Source organism: Oxyura jamaicensis, chromosome Z (genome assembly GCF_011077185.1).
Source record: "Oxyura jamaicensis isolate SHBP4307 breed ruddy duck chromosome Z, BPBGC_Ojam_1.0, whole genome shotgun sequence".
Taxonomy (NCBI): Eukaryota; Metazoa; Chordata; class Aves; order Anseriformes; family Anatidae; genus Oxyura; species Oxyura jamaicensis.
The window spans coordinates 60,135,414-60,156,495 of NC_048926.1; the positions used below are offsets into that span (position 1 = coordinate 60,135,414).

Below are 21,082 nucleotides of genomic sequence, written 5' to 3' on the forward strand. Positions count from 1 at the left end.
TATGAGGTTTTAGGAATTTGCAGTGAATGCATCTGCTGGTTGCGTGATTCTTTACTCTAGTTTCAGAAGCATGTATTTGACTTATGGCTTTAGTGTTCTATGATACTACTGTCTGTAGAATAAAACGGTTTTCTCAGATGCCAGATTAAGTGAAACGCCTAACATTGAGCTTATTCCATTTTACTCCTTACTCCTGTCTCCTTATTCTAACCTCCTCATAATGAATTTTCTTTTAAATGCAAGTTGTAAAAAAATAATTTTATCTGCATATAGAATCTTAGTTCTGAAAGCAAATTTTATACTTTATGTATTTAAATTACATTTTTTTTTTTTTCTGAGTAGGTTCTTTCCTCTTGTTTAGATTGTTTTCCCAAGTTGAGGTAAGGTTCAATGGCTAGCTGACTACCTTTTACCGAACATGTGAAAACTGGCAATTCCAAAGGCTTATTTTTGCCTGCTTATTTTTCTACTTTATATTAGAAGACAACTTCTGAAATGTATACCTTTGCTAGATACTCTGAATAAAAGGGTTAGGGAAAGAAGTTGGATGTTGCACCAACTATGTGTTCCAACAGTGCAAATAAAAGAGATGAGAAATGCATGTACCTAAGCTGTGCTTTGAGAATGCTGGGTACAGATTTCTAAAAAGCCCATATCCTGAAAGCCAAAGGCAATAGTGAAAAATCTAGAAAACTTAAAAATTTGATAGAAGCCAGTTTCTCTATTTACAGAAATTTGCTGAAGGTTGACTTGGGATAGCTAATCACTGGTTTCAGCGATGATAGGTGGAAGAAACCGCTTAATAACAGAGCTGTTATGTTAAGCATCACGTTTTTGACATGTTACGATTAATGATTTATTCTTGTGTTACTGTATTTTCATATAAAAGTATCCCTTGCAATGGGATTTTTAATAAACAATACACACATTTGTGGTGCAAAACCACAACGTTCAAAGCTTTTAGAAGCTGAAAACTCTTTTATCCTGGTGTGTCTTAGAACAATTTGTACCTACCTTATGTCTGCAGAAAGTGCAGCATTATAATGTGTGATTCAGCAGTGTGTTTACATTGGTGATCACACACACTGTGTTGATACAGAAAATACCAGCTTCCAGTGAAGGACCTGACTTGACTATATGCACATTCTTATCCTTTTAGGTGGTTACCAAAACAATGTGTTTGTGTGGCAACTTATAAATGCTCTGTCTAGTCTCCTGGTTGGTTATGTTACTTAAGGTTTTACCTCTCTTTCTTCAGAGCATTGCTTTTGCCTGGAATGCTCACTGGGCATTGCAAGTGTCTGATGCTGTTGTGTGCTCTCATAGTTTTCAGTGGATCCCACATTTCCAGAGCTTATGACTTTGACATTAAGTTAATGTCCTTGATTAATTAATAGAGGATATTCTGACCTGCTTTGAGGATTCATAAGTAATTTCAGTTTTTGTTACCCCTAAAGAATAAAGTTAGTTTCGGCTTCATTCATTTCCTCGCATGTTCTACTTGCTTTCCAACCCTTACACTATCAGCTGTGGTGCTCTTCCACTCAGTCTTGCCTTTGCACCTTCATTAGAGAAATCTGGTGTTCCCAGAGGAAACTTCTGTTTGTGTTTGAATTTGTAATCTCACATCATGTATTTATCAGAGCCTGGTATGAACGCATCCTCTGTTGAAGGCAGGAAACTTTGTGCCCAAATGTTTTTGCACACTTTGAAGCACCAAGGTCCATATAGAAAATGTGATAGAGTAACTCCAGTTTTGGTGATCTTCCTTTCCACAATTTCATTATGAGATTAAAGGTGTTTGTTAAACAGGAAAATGTAATATACATCTTCCATCATAGTTCATTTGCGCTTTTCTTCTTTCCCACGGGGTTGTAAATATCATGAAATTTATGTGGTGTGGGGTAAAAAAGACTTTTTATGCTCTTAGACTTCCTGTTAGATTGCTGTAGCAGCAGCTTAAAATAGCTGGCTTGTTCCCATATAAGATGGCATCTTGAGGTTCTGTTCTAGTTTTGTTTTGAGCCTACTGTTATTCAGTTTAAATATATAAGTTTGTACTCTGCTGTGCTTCACTTTTAGTGGAATTACACTGAAATTATTAGAACTCTTACCTTTTGAAAGTATTTATAGGTTTTTAATTATCACCCAAGTGCATAGCTCTGGAAGGAACTTCATTCAAAGAAGTCCTTTGTTATTACAGATGACCATATTATACAATTTCTTTGAAGCTGAGGAAAGGTTAAATTTAATTAGTTTTGTGGATTTTTTAAATAAACTGTCTTCTTTTTAAAGGTTATTTCCAGAATGTGGCTGCTTTTTTGTACACTTATTGTAAATTTATAGCTTCTCTTCAGATGTTAAAGATAAATCAGAAAGATGGAAATCTTTTGTTGAATATTCTTTGAGAAAAATGCCTGTTAAATGATTTTCTTCTGTAAAGTTCTTACATGATTCAAAAATAGGAAGTGAATTTTAGAAGTGTGCAAGGGAACTATGTCTTTAAAATTGTACAGAAAGTAAAAAGCTTGTCCAGATGATTGTTTATCAGTTTCATTCTGCTTTTAGGAAATAAGACAATGTTTCTAAATAAATAAAAATTGGATATGGTAACTTTGGTCTAAACTTACATTAGAAAATTCTTTTAGAAGCTGTTTGGTATCTAAATTTCATAAGAATGTGTTAGAGTTACTCCGGAGTTACTTTATTTACCGGAGATGTTATTTGCACTGACAATTGAAATGTCCTTCCTTGTGCGATTAGTGTACCAGTCAACAGTATATACAACAGGAGCTTTATTAAAACAATTGGCTATATTTATGAATATTTTTCCTTGATAATTTTTCAATTCCCTTTTGTGAATTTGACTTTTGCCTCAGTCTCTCACATTGTAATCACTTCTTACTGCTTTCTTAATTTGTCCTTTTCATAATTTACATTTCCCTGTCTATTAAGTATCTTGTGCTATTTCTGTATAATGTTTCCCCCACTTTCCTGCCCCAGTGCTGTTGCGAGCTGTAGTCATTTTGGTGACTTAAGGCTTTTGTTCTTTCTTACCCTTTAAGTAAACTTTCAGTTTCCTCAGAACAGGGCTTGCCAGGTGCTTCTTGTCACCCTAGTTTTGTCTTGGGTGTCCTAGTGCGACTTGAAACATACTTTTATTTGTCAATTTTCTATTAATTTACAATTCATCTCTCCTTGTAATGAACAAGCTGATCCAGTATTATTGCTGTTATTTCACGAAAACAGCTTTGGTTTAAATTGCAGATTTTTTTTTTTTATGGATTTATTTCTTTTACCCTTTTTTAGATGTTGGATGTCTATGACATTCTTCCTTTCGATAATCCAGATGGTGGTGTTTGGAAACAAGGATTTGATATCACATACAATGAAAACGAATGGGACAGCGAACCGCTTCAAGTTTTTGTTGTGCCTCACTCACATAATGACCCAGGTAATATTTTAACCGTATTGATTTGGGTATCTAGAGGCTTTTGAATGAAGATACATATATATATGGTGATTTCTGTTAAAATCTTGGTGTTTTCTCTGCATAGTATGTTAAATTTAAATCTAGCAAAGCAGTCAAACATACATAATTTTAATGCCATGGACTTCAAGGGACAACCGTTACAATAGAAACTGTACACATGTACATTAACTGAAGTAGAACTTCAGTGGTGTTATTAGAAGGTGACATTTTTCTGTGTTTCTGTGGACATCCCAAGTAGATGTTCACTGTGTAATAAATAAAGCGGAGAAGTGTCACTTGTATTTTACAGTCTTTTCAAAATAACCGAAAAGGTGTGAATTACACTGCTAAGCGTATTCCTGGTATGTGTATGCTGACCATGAGATGCTGGTGAAGCTGCTTGTTATTGTGGAAAGCCACAACTGAAGTGACTTAAATCTCCCTCTCTATACCACCCCTCTCCCTCATTTGTCTTGTTTGAAGTACTGTGGAATTGTCTGAACTAAGGTAGGGCACTTTCAACATAAATGACTTCAAAAATGCTATCTTATATACTTAGGAATAAAAGAAAATGAATGAATACTAGAATTTGGAGCGACTGTTACACAATTCTGACAGCTCAAAGAACGTATACTAAAAATATACAGAGAAAACAATCATAGTATAACTTTGATCTGCCTTTTTGTTGAACTGTCTTTAAACCTGTATCTGTTTCCTTTCTTGTTCTCCTGAAAACTTTTTCAAAGTGAAGCTACACTCTCTGCAATTGTGTAATGAATCTGAAATCATGCTAAAGGAATGTACAGGACTTAGTAAATCTTTCAGTTATTTATAGAGTGGGATATAGAGTTTAGCTCTTTCACTTCTTTCTAGTGATGCTAGCAAGATTATATTCGTAATTGGAGGAGGTAAACTGAGATCCAATCTAGAGGCCAGTTGCCAAGTATAACCTCTGTCCCCCCCAGAAAAAAACAAAATACATGCAGAGTGCAGGTTTAGGTAGCTCTATGGGCATGTGAAGCTGGGGAGATGCAGCTAGAACATTAGAAGAACTTTGCTTAAAACTTCTTAGGTGTCTATTCAAGTCATGACATTTGGTAGGAGCTCAGTTTTCTGGCTCTGATTCTTCTTCAGGTGCAGTCTCTGTCAGTGGAGGTTAAGAGCCTGCATTTTTAAGCTACATGTTCCCTGCATCCTTTTTTTCAGTAGATCAATAGAAGTCCTCTTTTTTTTTTTTTTTTTTTTTTTTTTTTTTTTAATTATTATTTGGTTTTTAAACCCATTGGCTTTGGTAGACTTTTCCAAACCTAACCAGGGGACAGATAGATCACTTCTAGATCTAATGCTAAACTTGCTGTTTCACATGTTTCTAGTTTTGATATTTGAGAATAGTAGCTTCTTTTTCCTTCTAAGGGATGGTACTGTTTTTATTATCCATATGGGTTCCATAAAATAATAGTTTTTGACAAGGGTTGTGTTTGTTTTTAAAAAAACACTACAGGTTTTCTACAGGTTTTAGTAATCTTCTTACCCTTTTGTTTTTAAACCTCAAGAGAATGCCAGGAGAAATGGTCAACCCTGGCAGGCAGCTAAGTACCATACAGCTCTCCCCAGGAGGGATGGGAAAGAACTAGAACCAGAAAGGTAAAAGTGTGAGAACTCATGGATTGAAATAAAGACTCATGGATTGAAATAAAGACAGTTTACTAGGTAAAGCAAAGGCTGCATACACAAGCAGGCAGGTGTTCATCTGCTCCCAGGAAAGCAGGGTTTGTTACATGTAATGGTTTCTTGGGAAGACAAATCAACCATCACTGTGAAAACCTGCTTTTTACCCCAATTTTATTACTAATCATGATGCAACATGGCATGGGACACCACTCTGACCAATCTGGGCCACGTGCCCTGGCTGTGTCTCCTCCCAGCCCCTGCTGCACCCCCATTTGCTTGCTGGCAGGGCAGCACCAGAAGTTGAAAAGTCCTGGGCTCTGTGTAATCACTGCTCTGCAACAACTAAGCACATTGGTGTGTTATCACCAATGTTTTCATCAAAAATCCAGTACACAGCATTACGAGAGCTGCTATGAAGAAAATCAATTCTGTCCCAGCCAAAATGATGACATATGCCTTTTATAACTGTCTTCCAAAACAGAACATATTGTGTTGATCTCATCTGTACTGCCTGGCCTGTCTCATCAGTGCTCCATACAGAACAACAGTTTCTGTTGTCCTTCTGGAAGCTCTATTTGGATCTAACTTTCAGCTTCCTGACCTTCAGCCTTCTACTATGTTCTTTACACCTACAGATTTCTGTCCTGCCTCCTCTAATCAGGCAAACAACTGCAGTAGGTTTTCACAGCCAGCACCATTTTGGTGTCTGATGAGCATGGGCTCATGCTGCAGAACCAGTTCTCCTTACCAAAAGTAGCTCAGAGAGCGATCGCATTTCATGAAATTGAGTATTGAAATTACCCAACCACCTCCCATATCAAGATTATTCTGGTAGTTATTACCACTTTTCACTACAAATTGCGTTCTCTCTGTATGCTAGGCAAATATCATATCGTACATCGTGAGGCTGCTGTTGGCCCAGGTGACTGCTAGCAAAGGCTGCTTTAGTCCTACTTCTTAAGAAGCAGGGTGTATCTGGAGGAGGCTCCCTCAGAGCTGCCAGATATTTGTCTTTTGGGGCTAGCAGACTAAATAGCTCAGTATTGCTCTTGAAAATAGTGGAACAGAAGAAGGATGCGTCTCCAATTAGCCTCCAAATTAGGATAGCAAGTTATTGAGCTGACTGTGAGGTATGTGTTGACTGTGTATTTACAATGACACTTGAGATATTTTATCTTGTTTGGAAAATCAGAGGATAACTTGGACTTTCTGCAAGTTCAAATAAAAGGACATTTTTCCTCTTCTGTATGACGTTTTTTTCTGTCATGTTTGGAATAAAAAAATTTTTGAGTCAACAAAATTATTCAAAGATAGGTAACGCATAAACATGCCTCTTAGCTTCACCATAGTTGGCCCAACCAACCATTTTTCCTGTTTAACACCTTGTGTTGTCACTTAAGGAGCTTCTGGTGCTTTGCCAGTATCAATTCCTGACTTAACCAGGAAGTATGTTTGCAATGTGACTGTTTTTTAATTTTACAACTGACTGGTGATGTCTCTTGGTGTGCTTGAGATCTCTAATGAAGTTTCATCCAATTCTATTCTGCCTTCTGGCTGATTTCCAAAGACGGGCGTGGGCCATAATTAATTTTGCTTCTGAGATGGATTTTTACCAGCATTTATTTATGTTGGAGGAAGTCAGTCATTAAATCTGTAATAAGTTACTACTTGTACTTCCAGCTCTCTGAAAGATATCCGCTGTGTGGCTGCCCCTTTAATAATAAGATTTGAGGAATTATTTGAAGTTACAAGAGCTGTCTTTTCTTTATGTTATCCCCAAGGACTTGCCCAAAGTCTTAATTGATGTCACAAATATCTTTTGCCTTTCATCATACTGGTGTCCTGTTTTGGTTAGTATTTTTAATATAATATCTTAATATCTAAATACTGCATGCCTTTAATATAAAATTATATCTGTCTTTCCACTTTCAGCAAGCAAAAACCAAGAAATCTGCATCTCTATGTGCATAAAATTCCCCATTATGTTTAGAATTTTCAATTGTTATTAAATAGTGTTAGAATGAGGTATGGTATGATAATGTTACCCTGGTATATGTAGCCCCTTACATTATTGCACATGATTGTGTGAGACTGAATTATTTGCTTTTGGAAGGAGTGTTATCACAGAAATCTCCAGATCTTTGGTAAGGACACTTTGTGGAGTTGTCTGCAGTATAAAAATACTTATTAATAAGCACTTGAATTAAGGAAAATACATCTACAACAGAGGTGTAAAATCTCTTGTATAGCTAATGGTTACATTATTCCTTCCTCACAGAGGATTAAAAGGCATGGTGCAAAGAAAATGCTTTATGCCAGAAAAGCTTAAGGTATACCTACACTGTAACAATATACATGAAAAAATACGTACCAACTAAAGAAGTTGCATGGTAAAGATACAATTAGTAGCTCCAGAAGCCTTAATTTCTCTTTCCGTTTTGTCTTTTCTCATCTGAGGCTACTTTTGCTTAAGCTTTTCATGTAACCAGTTATGCTTGTGAAATCTGTAGTTGAAAGGCAAAGAAACTGCCTTGAATCAGAACCCATAGAGAAAGGGGAAAGGTACTCTGTAGTTTTAAGCTCTGTTTTTGGGAATGGCTCGTGCTCAGATGCCCTGAAGTACTTGGCATAACTAGATTCTGATAAATCTGGATTGCCTGCTTCCATATGATTGCAACCAGAACGTACAAAATTGGAGTCTCTGTGATTCTTCCTTCAGTAAATAATATATTTACCCGTTATTGGGAAAACAGATATGAGAATGGGTACCTCTCATACTTCTGATCAGCGTCAGGAATAATTCTCATTCAATTGAAGGAAGTCAGTGAATACTAGAGCACCTCACTAGCATGAGGTCAAAAGCCTTCAAAGATAACTGGCCAACCCTTCTAGCATTTATTGCTATGTTGACAGCGATCTTGGTAATGTCTTTTCACTTAATTATTTTAGAAATGAGACGTGAGCTTTGTAATACATGTTTGAACTAGATTAAAGTACTTTATTGCTGGATGCAGTTGTTACACACATAGTACAAGCAGTTCTTAAACAGAACTAAAAGAGACTTAATGACTTATTCCCCTCCCCCCCCAAATTTCTGCCTAACTAAAAATGCATGTGAAAATGTATGTGCATATGTTCCGTCCAAATACTGCTTTTAAAAAGTTCATTAATTATTTTTAACATTGGTAATTTTATCTTACCACCAGTAAGTATTTGGCAACATTTAGGGAGAGAGGTTTTTTTTTTTTTTTTTTTTTTTTGGTTAGGACAGTTCAATTGAAAATTGAGAGTACCATTACAGACAGCATGTTTTGATTATTGATCAGTACAAATGTTCTTTCTTTTTTAAGCTTTCCATACTTCCTAAAACATATAGGCAAATAAGAAACAAGCCATTCTTTTTCAACTTTTTGGAACAGTGTACATGATTGTGTCTTCTTCCAGGAACTGATTAGCTGAGTGTTAAACATAACTATAATACTAGTTTGTCTATTTGTGTTCTGATTTTGTTCTGAAACTTTACATTTGTGTCTTAAACAGAGCTTTAGAAAGAAAATTGAGCTGGGAAGTGTAGACAGCTATAGTGCTAAATCAGTTAGTGAAACACTTCAGGATTTTTTGCACAGCAATGAATTGCATTGACTTTTGGACATGACTTGGATTCTGTCATGTCCAACAAAGAAAACTGTTTTAACGTTAAAAAGTGCATGGTGATGATAAATGGGGAGGTGGGGAGATGGGGTTGGATGCAGGTGTGAGGGGGTAGGGGGAAGTATTCAGATTTCCACACTTTTGAGGATAAATATGAGTGAGGCAACTGAAAGACAAGCAGCTTAACAGCACACACCCTCTACTGATATCTATCCCAAGTTCTTGCAGAAAATGAAAGTAACTGGCAAAGTCCTGAATACTCATTAAGTCAAGACTAGCATAAAGACATTAAAAGCAGTATATTTTTTCTTATTTACAATTTCATATTGGCAAGGGTCCTACTATAAATTTAATCCAACAAGAGTGATTTTGCTGATGTAACCAGCTTTAGTTTTGGTAATTGCAGCTTTAAGCTAATGTACTTTTTCCAGAGGTAAACTATATCGGAATTAAAATTTTCCTGGTCCAAATACACTGGTAAACCTTTTCCTTCAATTTGGGAATAAGCTCTTAGTTTATTAAGTATAAGAATGAACTTGAGTTGTACTAGATTAAGTGATGTTAGGGACTGAAATGTGAAATAATATATTTAACATGGTTTAGTATTCAGCTTCTGGGAAGCACTTGCAAATTAATTAATTCATTGTTCTCTTCAGCTTTTGATATATATATATATATATATTTTTAAATCTTTATGGCTCCATGCAAAGTTGGGCAGTCTCCACAAGTAGCATGTTTAAGATCTATTTATTTATAACGAACTGTATTAAGTGCAAGGTACCAGACATGGTAATGAAATTTCAGAGAATTTTCTGGTAGCTTGCAACTAATGCTATGAACACTTAATTTTTTCCTAAGGCTTGCTCAAGATTCAGTATGCTAACCATGTTATACCCTTCTTCTATAGATTAGCTGAATATATATTAAAAATAAGTCCTTAAGCATAACTCTGTTCTTCCCACATTATATGTTTTTATGCCAGCTGCTTTGTCATTTACTCCTATACTTTATTTATGTTGGTTTATTAATGAGTTTTTCAACAATGTTTTAAGACTAATTCAGTGTAGGTTTGCTTTTTTCTGCGATATAGTAGGGTAATAAAAGCATGCTAAAATAGTTTATTTTTATGATATATTTCTACATATGAAAAACATAGTATGGTTTCAATAGTTTCAATTCATTCTGCATTAGTTTTGTGGTAGTATGAGGATATTGTATCTTGCAGAATAAATTCCTAGTAAAAAAGCTATAAATTTGTAGTCTGCTACATGTGGCTGTTTTCTTGTAAATATTAGTAAAATATTTATTTGATTTGTTAAAAGGTAAGTGAGCATTATATTGGCTCTGCAATTCTACCTAAGATGAATGTCATCTATCTATTATCCTTAAAATAAAGCAGAGTACAAATATTGATTCAGAAAAGATATATTCAATAAAAATTTAGACTTAAACTGATTTTATTAATACTAATATCTTCAGCATTAATCTAAGTTATTTTTCAAACAATATTAACTCCATCCAGAAAAACTTAATGCTCATTAAGCAGACTGGCATTGAATTAGAATAGCAGTGCATCCGCAGAGCAGAAATGAGAACTGGTAATCAGAATGCAATCAATAGGGTCAGATTTATCTGGATAACAATTTTCATGCTTAATGGAAGCTGTCACAAAATCTTAAAATGTGGATGTTTTAGGGAAGATTTATAACATCCTTTGCTTTCTTCAGCGGTTATTGTATGTTTCTTAAACACAGCTGCTGAGAACCTTTCGGCAGCACACTCATGCAATGCAAGACCTGGTTTGAAGAATAGGAATACGCTCCTTGTGTGCTAAGTAGACAGGTTTATCTGCTTCGTTTTCCTAGTTAGAGTTACAGAAAGAAGAACAGCCTTTGCATATTTTGGGGTGGAAGATGCATGTGATTTTTCATACAGGGTTTTAGGGAGAGGTTAAAGAATTTCATGGAAAGCTCTACTCTGCAAGGCCTGAATGCATGGCTGATGTTGGATATTCATTCACTCTGTATCTCACTGACTTCATAGCTTTCCTGATACGGGATTGCAGCTGCAACATACTTCTTTTCCTAGTCATTGCTATGAAACCCCTTATTCATAAATGATGCTGGATATGTGCAGCAGGGTTTACTGCTGCTCAGATAACCCCCATTTTATTTCTTTGTACTCTCTTTGTGGGATACCACTAGCATCTTCTCATTTTCTCTTTAAAGTGTTGCTAGTAATGATTTCAGTCCAGTCATTTTATGTAGACAAGAGTGATGAGGTGCATCAGGAAATCGACAATTTAGAAATCTTCATTCTCAGCTGATCAAAGTACAATGCCTAGTATTCCATATGTTTATACTTCAAGGCAATAATGCATCTAAACTTCATACAGAAAATAACAAAACAAAAACAACCAAACAACAATAAAAAATACCCAGAGTTTAGCACTATAAGTTGTCCACAGCATGAAAAATTAAAATTTAAAAAAATGTTTCAATTATTTGAAGGGGGTGGGAAGAAGGCAGGTCACTAAAAATAGAAAGCAATGTACATTTCTATTTTTTTTTTCTTTTACTTAGGTTGGCTGAAGACTTTTGATGATTACTTCAGAGATCAGACACAACATATCCTAAATAACATGGTTATAAAACTGCAAGAAGACAACCGAAGGAAATTCATATGGTCTGAGATTTCTTACTTTTCAAAGTGGTGGGATGGAATAGATAGCCAGAAAAAGGATGCCGTTAAAAGGTTTGAACACCTTTTGCTACTTCTTACATTCCAAGTGGCATGTTCTGGAACTTTGTGTATAATTAACTGCATTGTAAACTTGAGATTCCACTTGTAGTGCAGAATTATTAGAATAATCACACTGCTCAAATTCTGATTGCTTGGATGTGTTTACTGTTTTTCATTTATAAAGTAAAACTGTTCAAAATGACCCCAATTACTAACTTGCTTAAAGGTTGAATAAAAGTTTCCATGTCCAACCTTTAAGAGCCATTCAAATTGTAATGGATTGTGATTACAAACTTAGCTCCGTTATTGGAAGTCATATTAAAGTGATGTTAATTGAATAATTTTTCATACTCTTTCTTCATACTTCTTCAGTTACAACACAGTTATGGAATGAGACTTGTCTTTCTTTAAATGTGCATTTTTGATAAACAAGTGGCAGCTTGAATTGTGAAGTAGTATGTACCCTTTCTCCTCTTCTAAAAATTACAAGTTAAAATTGAATAAGTAAATGATTTGCCTAGACATTGAGACAAGAAAGCAAGTTGCTTGATAACCTTGAAGTAAGGATCTAGCTTAAAGTACTTCAAAACCTTTTTTTTTTTTTTTTTTTAATATACTTTGCCTCAAGACAGGATTCAACAGTCCTGCTTCAAGGTGCATGGGATGCATTAGGCTAATGTAAGCCTCATAGCTCCAAAGCTTAAGTAAAACTTGGAAATCTTGAAAATAACTTAAAAACTATTAAAAGAATTATGTATAACGTCTGAATATTACAGTACACTTGTTCTTTTTTTGAGATGAAAAAAAAAATGCCTTGGAACACTAGCCAGTAAATGACACCACAGAACTATGTACCTTCTTGAGGGAAATCAGGTATTAAGTTAAACTGATGAAACAGTTACAGAAACTGCATTAGAGATTATTTTTGCTGCTATTTTACAGTGCTTTTATTGGTATTATCTATAATATGACTAATTTCTGATATTTACTGTATTTTTTTCTTGGATTCTTTTAGCAGTTATATGCTAGTGTACAATATAATTAACAAGATTAAATTATTTAATTATAGGAACAGCCTGATGCTGAAAGCATGATAGTTATGTTTATTGGCATCTTAATAGGGAGACTGGATCATCCTGTGATGTGTTTCAAGAAGGCATTTTAATGAGTGAGATGGTCTGAAGCGTTTATAGATATAATTAACTTTGAAGCTCTTTCAAGCTCTCTAAAACAGTAAAAAGAATGGTAGATTAAGGATGAAAGATAGCAGTAGTGCTTTAAATGCGCAATGTCTAGGCATCTTGATCAGTTGGCCTTCAGCAGTGTGCAACATACTGTTTTATTTTTTGTAGTCTGTGCATGAAATATCTATCTTCCTGATTTAAACAAAAAAATATTACACCACATGCAAAACAGGTACTAGTTTTTGTTGTTGTTGTTGTTTTGCACAGAGGCATTAAAATAAATCACTGTATATTGATTCTTTGTTTGATTAAAAAATGTAGGCCAATGTCAGAAGTAACATAGTTTAGATTTTGGCATTGTGTCTCTTGCAACTACCTGTTGGCTATTCAGAAATTGATTTTAAAAATATCTTTTTGAATGCAAGATTCTGAACACAATTTACATATTCTTCAGGTTAATAAAAGATGGACAATTTGAAATAGTAACAGGAGGATGGGTCATGCCTGATGAAGCCTCTGCTCATTACTTTGCTGTAATTGACCAGCTGATAGAAGGACATCAATGGCTAGAAAGGAACCTAGGTATGTAGATCGATCTAAAATATAACTGTGTTAATACAGCAAGTTACTTCATGTCTCTCATGTCCTTATCAGGCTTTCCTTACTTTTCTTTCCTGAAATGTTAAATCAGACCACTTACTGAAAGCCATAAGACTTAGTTTCCAGTATTGACATCTCTATTTGTGAAAATCATGACAAAGGTCTTCAAATTATTTAAAAATTTATGTTCCTTCTATTTGTTTGGATCCCTTCTGCAGGCTGTATTTATTAAGTGCTGTGTATTTATTTTTTTAGATGTTTTTTTAAAAAAAAAACAAACATGAATTTTCGTAGCAGTTGTAAAGCCAAAACCCAACATAATATTAGAATTGTTTGTGTTAAAAAGAAAAAAAAGGCAACTCATTCACTTTCAGAACTTTGAGGAATTCTTGCAGTAAGGTTGACTGAATTGTTTTGGTTGTTGTAAAAGTTGTTCTTTTTGGTTAGTTGCATAAACAGAGAATTCTTTTTACATTGGAACTATTTGTGTAGTGATTTTATTGATTAAACTAGAATATTGAATGGTTTGATTAGAATATTGAACAGATTTAGACTAGACAGTAGGAGGAAATTCTTTACTGTAGGGGTGATGAGGCATTGATACAGGTTGCCCACAGAAGCTGTGGATGCCCCACCTGTGGAGGTGTTCAAGGCCAGGCTGACTGGGGCCTTAGCCTACCTGATCTAGTGGGTAGCATCTCTGTTCATGGCATAGGGGTTGGAGTTAGACAATCTTTAAGGTCACTTCCAAACCCAAGCCATTCTATGGTGATTCTTTTTTTTTTTTCTTTTTTTAAATTGCAGTTTCTATAAATACAGCTTCTCATGATTATAAGACTGGGGAGTAGAAGGGTGTGGAAGGCAAGTTTAGTAAAAGGATAATACTGAATTGTTGTATTCTGTTTTTTTTCCCTCTTTTGTTTTTGATAAGAGTAAAAATGAACCATGTTGAAGAATCAGTTAAACAAGAGTTCGATGCAGCTTCTTTACTTGCTAATACGAAATTTACTTGCTAGTATGAAATTATAGGTACCTTAAAGGAGGCTGTAGTGAGATGGGGATTGGTCTATTCTTCCACGTGCCTGGTGATAGGACGAGGGGGAATGGAATAAAGTTGCACCAGGGGAGGTTTAGGTTGAATATTAGGAATAACTTCTTTGCCCAAAGGGTTGGCTGCCCAGGGAAGTGGTTGAGTCACCATCCCTGGAGGTCTCTAAAAGACGTTTAGATGTAGAGCTTAGTGATATGGTTTAGTGGAGGAATTGTTAGTATTAGGTCAGAGGTTGGACTAGGGGATCTTGGAGGTCTCTTCCAACCTAGATGATTCTGTGAAATTCAGTGAAAAGGCAATAGTAATTGGTATGACTTTAATAATTGCCATTCAAGTAAATAAATTCATTTTGAAAGAAAATATAGTTCCAAAGCCAACAAAGGTTAAAATTATTTAAATTACACTGAAAATTCAACAAGTTACAACAGCTGCCTTCATTTGTTCATTTTCTTTCAAGTTTTCTTTCCAATTATAACATCTGGAAACTACTTAAATGAAAAAGATGTTTTGTTAAGATTCCATGTAAAGATGTTTGAGACAAAATTGAAATAGTATAAAAGTGTAGAGTACTAATCTCAGTGTTTTTTTCTAATGTAATTAGAACACCTTGCCTCTTAGATATTTGATTTTTTTTCATAAATAATTATCTATTTAATTCTAGGTTGTTAATTCCAATGTGTGTTCTTCAGAAGGCTTGATACTCAGCTGTGCATTTTCTTTTATTTTCTTGGAAATTTTATCTGTAGTAGTTGGACTTGACTAATATCGGTATAACTTTGTTTGGGTGAACAGTAAAACCTTTTCTTCCTCTTATACTTCTTACCTTGTCAACAGGAGTAAAACCAAAGTCTGGTTGGGCAGTTGATCCTTTTGGGCATTCACCAACAATGGCCTACCTACTGAAACGCACAGGATTTTCAAATATGCTTATACAGAGAGTACATTACTCAGTTAAAAAACATTTTGCAACTCAAAAGACACTAGAATTTTTTTGGAGACAGAACTGGGGTATGTATTTTTCCTTTATATAAATTTATTTTATTAGTTTATGTAGGTAAAATATGGAGTTAACTTGAATAAATACTCTGGAAATCTTTACAGAACAGCTTGTTTAGAGAAGTTAGTCTAGAATTAAAAAAACTATATGTATATAAATGTTAGACTTGGAGTTGTTTAAAAAAAATCTTGTTCAAAAGCTTAGGGGAATTTTTTGTGTAACAAAAGAGGAAAAGCTGCTTGTTAGGGAAGGGGTTAAAATATGAAAGTTGTGGTGTTACTAGTGCTCCTCAGATCTTGCTGTTACTTCACTTTCATATGTGTTTTTACTTTCTCTAATATTCCTTCTCCTATCCCTCTTAGGAAATACTTATATGGGAAGTGGGAAAATGTTTTCTTATGGTTTTTAGTATATTCTGTTACTTTGCAGTTAATGACTTCGAACAAAGGTTCACCTTCCTTTCAAGCATATGTTTTATTTTATTAGAATAAATATATTTGCTTTCTTGTAATTTATATGTTACACAGTTTGAAGGGTTTCATAAGTAATGTAGTAACTAAATCTTAGTAGACTGTGTCTGTAAATGAATGTACTTTTTTGTGTGAATTTTCTTTTGCTTAGTGTACTGTACCAGCATTCTAATAAGCAGTATGGTGAATGTATGTATTGGAGTTCTTTTTTCTGCTTTTTAAAATAAACTAATATGTCACAGCTTTATCAGTTTAGGTCAAAACAAGTTTATTTTGTACTTACTGTTGAAAGGTCGTGATGATTTTGAAGTTCTATAGTTTCTGTATATTTTTAATGGGAGGTTATAATGGGCTGAATATTCAAAGAAAGTAATCTGCACACAAAAACTTTTCCTCAGGTAAACATACAACTGTGAAAGAAATTCCGTTACAAAATCACTTCAGAAGTTTTTCTTTCAATGTTGACATATGCCACTTGGCTTACAGATCGCTTAATTGACCTGCCATTTTACATGGTTGCATACATAAATCCTGTGTGTGATATGGTCTAAAGTTTTGGCTTCAGAAGAGATCAAAAAGAGATCAAAGATCACTGATCTGTTATAATATGTAGATATGTTACTTGAGATAGAGAACTCCTATGGTTGAAAGGTAAATGGATAATGATGACATTTTAAGTCACAAGTAGTAGTAAAATAGTTTTTAACAAAGGTCTGGAGTATAAACACAAAGATTTAGGATTACAAGGTTTTAAAGAGTATTTTCTTAAGTATTGTTGACATACTTTTCTTGGGAGACAGGTTCCTTAAGATATAAACAACATTCATCCCTTCTTTCAACATAAACTCACTTAAACTCATAGAATGGTTTGAGGTGGAAGAGACCTTAAAGATCATCTAATTCCAACACCTTCCACTAGACCAGGTTGCTCAAAGCCCCATCCAACCTGCCCAGGGATGGGGCATACACAACTTGTCTGGACAACCTGTTCCAGTGCCTCACCACCTTCAAAATAAAGAATAAAGAACTTCTTCCTAATATCTAATCTAAATCTAGTCTTTTTTAGTTTAAAACCATTAACTCCTCGTCCTTTCTCTATACTCTCTGACAGAGTCCTTCCTCAGCTTTCCTGTAGGCCCTCTTTAGGTACTCGAAGGCTGCTGTAAGGTTCAGCTGGATCTCTCTCTTAACCAAAAATGAATAAACCCAACTCCCTCAGCCTGTTTTCATAGGAGATGTGCTCCAGCTCTTTGATCATCTTCGTGGCCTTCCTCTGGACTTGTTCTAATACTTCCATGTTCTTGTGCTGGGGGCCCCAGAGCTGAACACAGTGCTCCAGGTGGGGTCTCACAAGAGCAAAGTAGAGCTTATGAAGCTGACCGATTGGCTGGATTGGCTGGAATTCCTTTGTGCTGTTCCTCAGGTGCTCTCCTGCTGACCCATGACCCTCCTCCAGGCTCTGGGCACCTATCGCTGACAACTGGCATCAAATGGGGAGGAGTGGGATGGAGTGAGGTTACCCTCCCCTGGTAACTCTATTTTAAATTTCCCTCCTGTGGTAACTCTAGTATAAATCCCTCTTTACCATGTTCCAGTTTGGCAAGCCTATGACTGAAGATGCTCTTGCCCTGTTCTGAGAGGTGGAGTCCATCAGCCCCCAGCAGACCATGTTTCTCAAAGCGAGTCCTGTCATCTAAGTAGCTGAACCCCTGTCTCAGGCAACAGTCCTGTAACCATCTGTTGATTTGCCAGACCTGACTGGCCCTTTCATAGAATAAAGGTTGGAAAAGACCTCCAAGATCTTTTTTGTCTGCAGAGCTTTTGAGCCACTCTGCCCCAAGCCTGTAGCATTGCATGGAGTTGTTGTGGCCAAGTGTAGGACCTGGCACTTAGCCATGTTGAACCTCATCCCATTGGCCTCTGCCCACTGACCCATCCTGTCCAAGTCCCTCTGCAGGGCCTTCCTACCCTCTGGCAGATCAACACTTTCCCCCAGCTTGGTGTTATCTGCAAACTTACCGAGGGTACACTCAATTCCCTCATCCAAATCACAGAATCAGAATCACAGAATCACAGAATTTCTAGGTTGGAAGAGACCTCAAGATCATCGAGTCCAACCTCTAACCTAACACTAAGAGTCCCCACTAAACCATATCCCTAAGCTCTACATCTAAATGTCTTTTGAAGACTTCCAGGGATGGTGACTCCACCACCTCCCTGGGCAGCCTGTTCCAATGCCTCACAACCCTTTCAGTAAAGAAGCTCTTCTTAACATCTAACCTAAAACTCCCCTGGCGCAACTTTAGCCCATTCCCCCTCGTCCTGTCACCAGGCACGTGGGAGAACAGGCCAACCCCCACCTCTCTACAGCCTCCTTTAAGGTATCTGTAGAGAGCGATAAGGTCGCCCCTGAGCCTCCTCTTCTCCAGGCTGAATAAGCCCAGCTCCTTCAGCCGCTCCTCGTAGGACTTGTTCTCCAGGCCCCTCACCAGCTTCGTCGCCCTTCTTTGGACCCGCTCAAGCACCTCGATGTCCTTCTTGTAGCGAGGGGCCCAAAACTGAACACAGTACTTGAGGTGCGGCCTCACCAGAGCCGAGTACAGGGGGACGATCACCTCCCTAGCCCTGCTGGTCACACTATTTCTGATACAAGCCAGGATGCCGTTGGCCTTCTTGGCCACCTGAGCACACTGCTGGCTCATATTCAGCCGACTGTCCACTATCACTCCCAGGTCCTTCTCCGCCTGGCAGCTCTCCAACCACTCATCTCCCAGCCTGTAGCTCTGCTTGGGGTTATTACGCCCCAGGTGCAGGACCCGGCACTTGGCCTTGTTAAACTTCATGCCGTTGACCCCAGCCCATCGGTGCAGCCTATCCAGATCCTCCTGCAGAGCCTTCCTACCCTTGAGCAGATTGACACACGCACCTAACTTGGTGTCATCTGCAAACTTACTGAGGGTGCACTCAATGCCCTCATCCAGATCATTGATGAAGATGTTAAAGAGGACCGGCCCCAAAGAGGACGGGCCCCAACACCGACCCTTGGGGAACACCACTGGTAACCAGTCGCCAGCTGGATTTTATTCTGTTCACGACCAGTCTCTGGGCCAGCTGCCCAGCCAGTTTTTAACCCAGCCAAGAGTGTTCCTGTCCAAGCCATTGACTGCCAACCTCTCCAGGAGAATATTATGGGAGATTGTGTCAAAGACCTTGCTGAAGTCTCAGTAAACTACAATCCCCTTCCCTTTGACTGGCAGGACTGATGAAAAAACTATTCTTTTGAGTCCTTTACTGCTGTGCCAGGGCTCTGTGATCCATCTTGATGCTCTGCTGACAGTTCCTGGCAGCATCACTGGTGCCAACATGAAACAGCAGCAGTGAATAATAGTCATTAGGCTGTATGAGTCTCGCTAGTCTCTTTGTGAAATCCTTGATACAAGCCCCTGGAAAGCAGCAGACTTCCCTCAAGAGTGGATTGGGTCGGCAGATGGGTGCCTTTGTACTTCTCAGGAGAGAGTTGTCTATCCCCAGTCGCCTTTCCTTAGTTGCACTGATTGTTATGTGGGGAGCAGACCAGGCTTCCTTACTCAGCTCCGTGCACTGCTTGCAATGGGTCTTTCCTTTTCAGTCTGCAGAATGGTGAAGTGGATCTGTAAAGGCACCTCAGGCTTTGGGGAAGACTCTTCCTCTTGGTGGTCCTTGCTGTTTCCAGCTTCCACTCTCCAGTGTTAATGCCCACCTCCCCAATCCCCATTCTCTGAGGGCCAGTGAGAGAGGTTTTGGCTGTTTGGCCATGGGCTGTGGGTCCCCTGCCAACTATGCTAGGATCCAGCTGCCCAACTCCTCCTCAGCCTCCCTGATGCTATGGAACCTTCACAAAGTCTCCTGCAGCTTGGCCACTGGCTGCAGGAGGTCCTCCACCTGGGCACACCTTTTGCAGGCAGGTCTGCTGCCTGTCCCTGCCCCAGGGGAAAGATCTAGGCACTTCCAGAGGTCTGCACCGAATCATCACCCCTCAGTAGCTCTGTCTGGGTGGAGGTGTCAACCACCGCTGGGGAAGACAGTGCAGATCGTGCAGCCATAGTCACAGCCTTTGCTCTGAGATGAGTGCTCACCATTCTGCCTTGAGGACCAGGTACAGTGAGTGTTCTTGGCCTGGGCAAATCTGCATGTGGGACTACGGTCTTCTTGCGCCTCGTCCTTGGCCGGTGGGTAGTGGCAAGTGGGTCCTCTCTTGAAGGGTGCTCTGCTGTGCCATGCTTTGTTCACCACACTACTGGTCGCTCGTGCTCCTTAGTGACTGCTTGTGGGGGGTGGCGTAGTGGAATAGGTAATTGGCATTTAGGGATTTTACCATGTGAGTAAATGTAAGGCTCACTTAAGCCTTACAAGAAATTCAGGTTCTCTTTAACATTAATTTTTGAAAGACCTTCTTGTGAGACTTGACAAAATTTGTGTAGATCTCTAGTCCTGGTGAGCTAAAATTTTAGTAAATGTATTGACTAGTTGGAAAATTTAAGATTTCAGAGGTAGTCTCAGGATTGCATAGAAGTATATGCACTTCTATGTATGTGTACATAAAATCTATGTATAGCAATGTAGAATCATACTGGTAATGTAAAGAATTTCTGTGTTTGAGAAATAGAGATATTGCTAAAGTTGACCAATTCAGATTTTGTGCTAAAGTGAGAATGACAACATCTGTTTCTTTTTTTTTTTTTTTTTTTCTCTTTGTTGTATCTTATTTTAGACTTCTCATTATGTAAAACAGAAACAGAGAAAGTTTCTTCTCTACATAGACTCCAGATACAGATATTTAAAAGAAGGAGTTGTCTTGGTCTGATGTTTTTAATGCAGTTCTGTGATTAAGATAATGGAAATGGTTTAGTTTTGGCAAATGTGAGAGCTCATAGTAAAAGTGTGCTCTTTTTAATTCCAGATTTGGGGTCCAGTACAGATATCCTTTGTCATATGATGCCTTTCTATAGCTATGATGTTCCTCATACTTGTGGTCCAGATCCAAAAATTTGCTGCCAGTTTGATTTCAAACGTCTTCCTGGAGGAAGAGTAAGCTGTCCGTGGAGAGTTCCGCCAGAAGCCATTCATGCTGGAAACATTCAACACAGGTACAGTTTTTACACATTGTGAAAAGGAATAACTTTTTTTTTCTTAAAAAAAAAAAAAAAAAAAAAAAGCTGGTCAAAGATACGTGTTACAGGATGTTGCTTCGAATCATCTCACTTT

General features: G+C 37.4%; 1 protein-coding gene across 2 annotated transcripts in view; it reads left to right on the top strand.

Annotated features, from left to right (window-relative positions):
* Positions 1 to 21,082, top strand: part of MAN2A1 (mannosidase alpha class 2A member 1) — a 131,701-nt gene that overhangs the window by 22,106 nt on the left and 88,513 nt on the right. For both annotated transcript variants that reach the window (XM_035309927.1, XM_035309928.1), the window contains exons 4-8: positions 3,310 to 3,454; positions 11,377 to 11,548; positions 13,175 to 13,302; positions 15,206 to 15,379; positions 20,778 to 20,964. In XM_035309927.1, the coding sequence (XP_035165818.1) occupies positions 3,310 to 3,454; positions 11,377 to 11,548; positions 13,175 to 13,302; positions 15,206 to 15,379; positions 20,778 to 20,964 (806 nt within the window). The remainder of the gene's footprint in view (positions 1 to 3,309; positions 3,455 to 11,376; positions 11,549 to 13,174; positions 13,303 to 15,205; positions 15,380 to 20,777; positions 20,965 to 21,082) is intronic.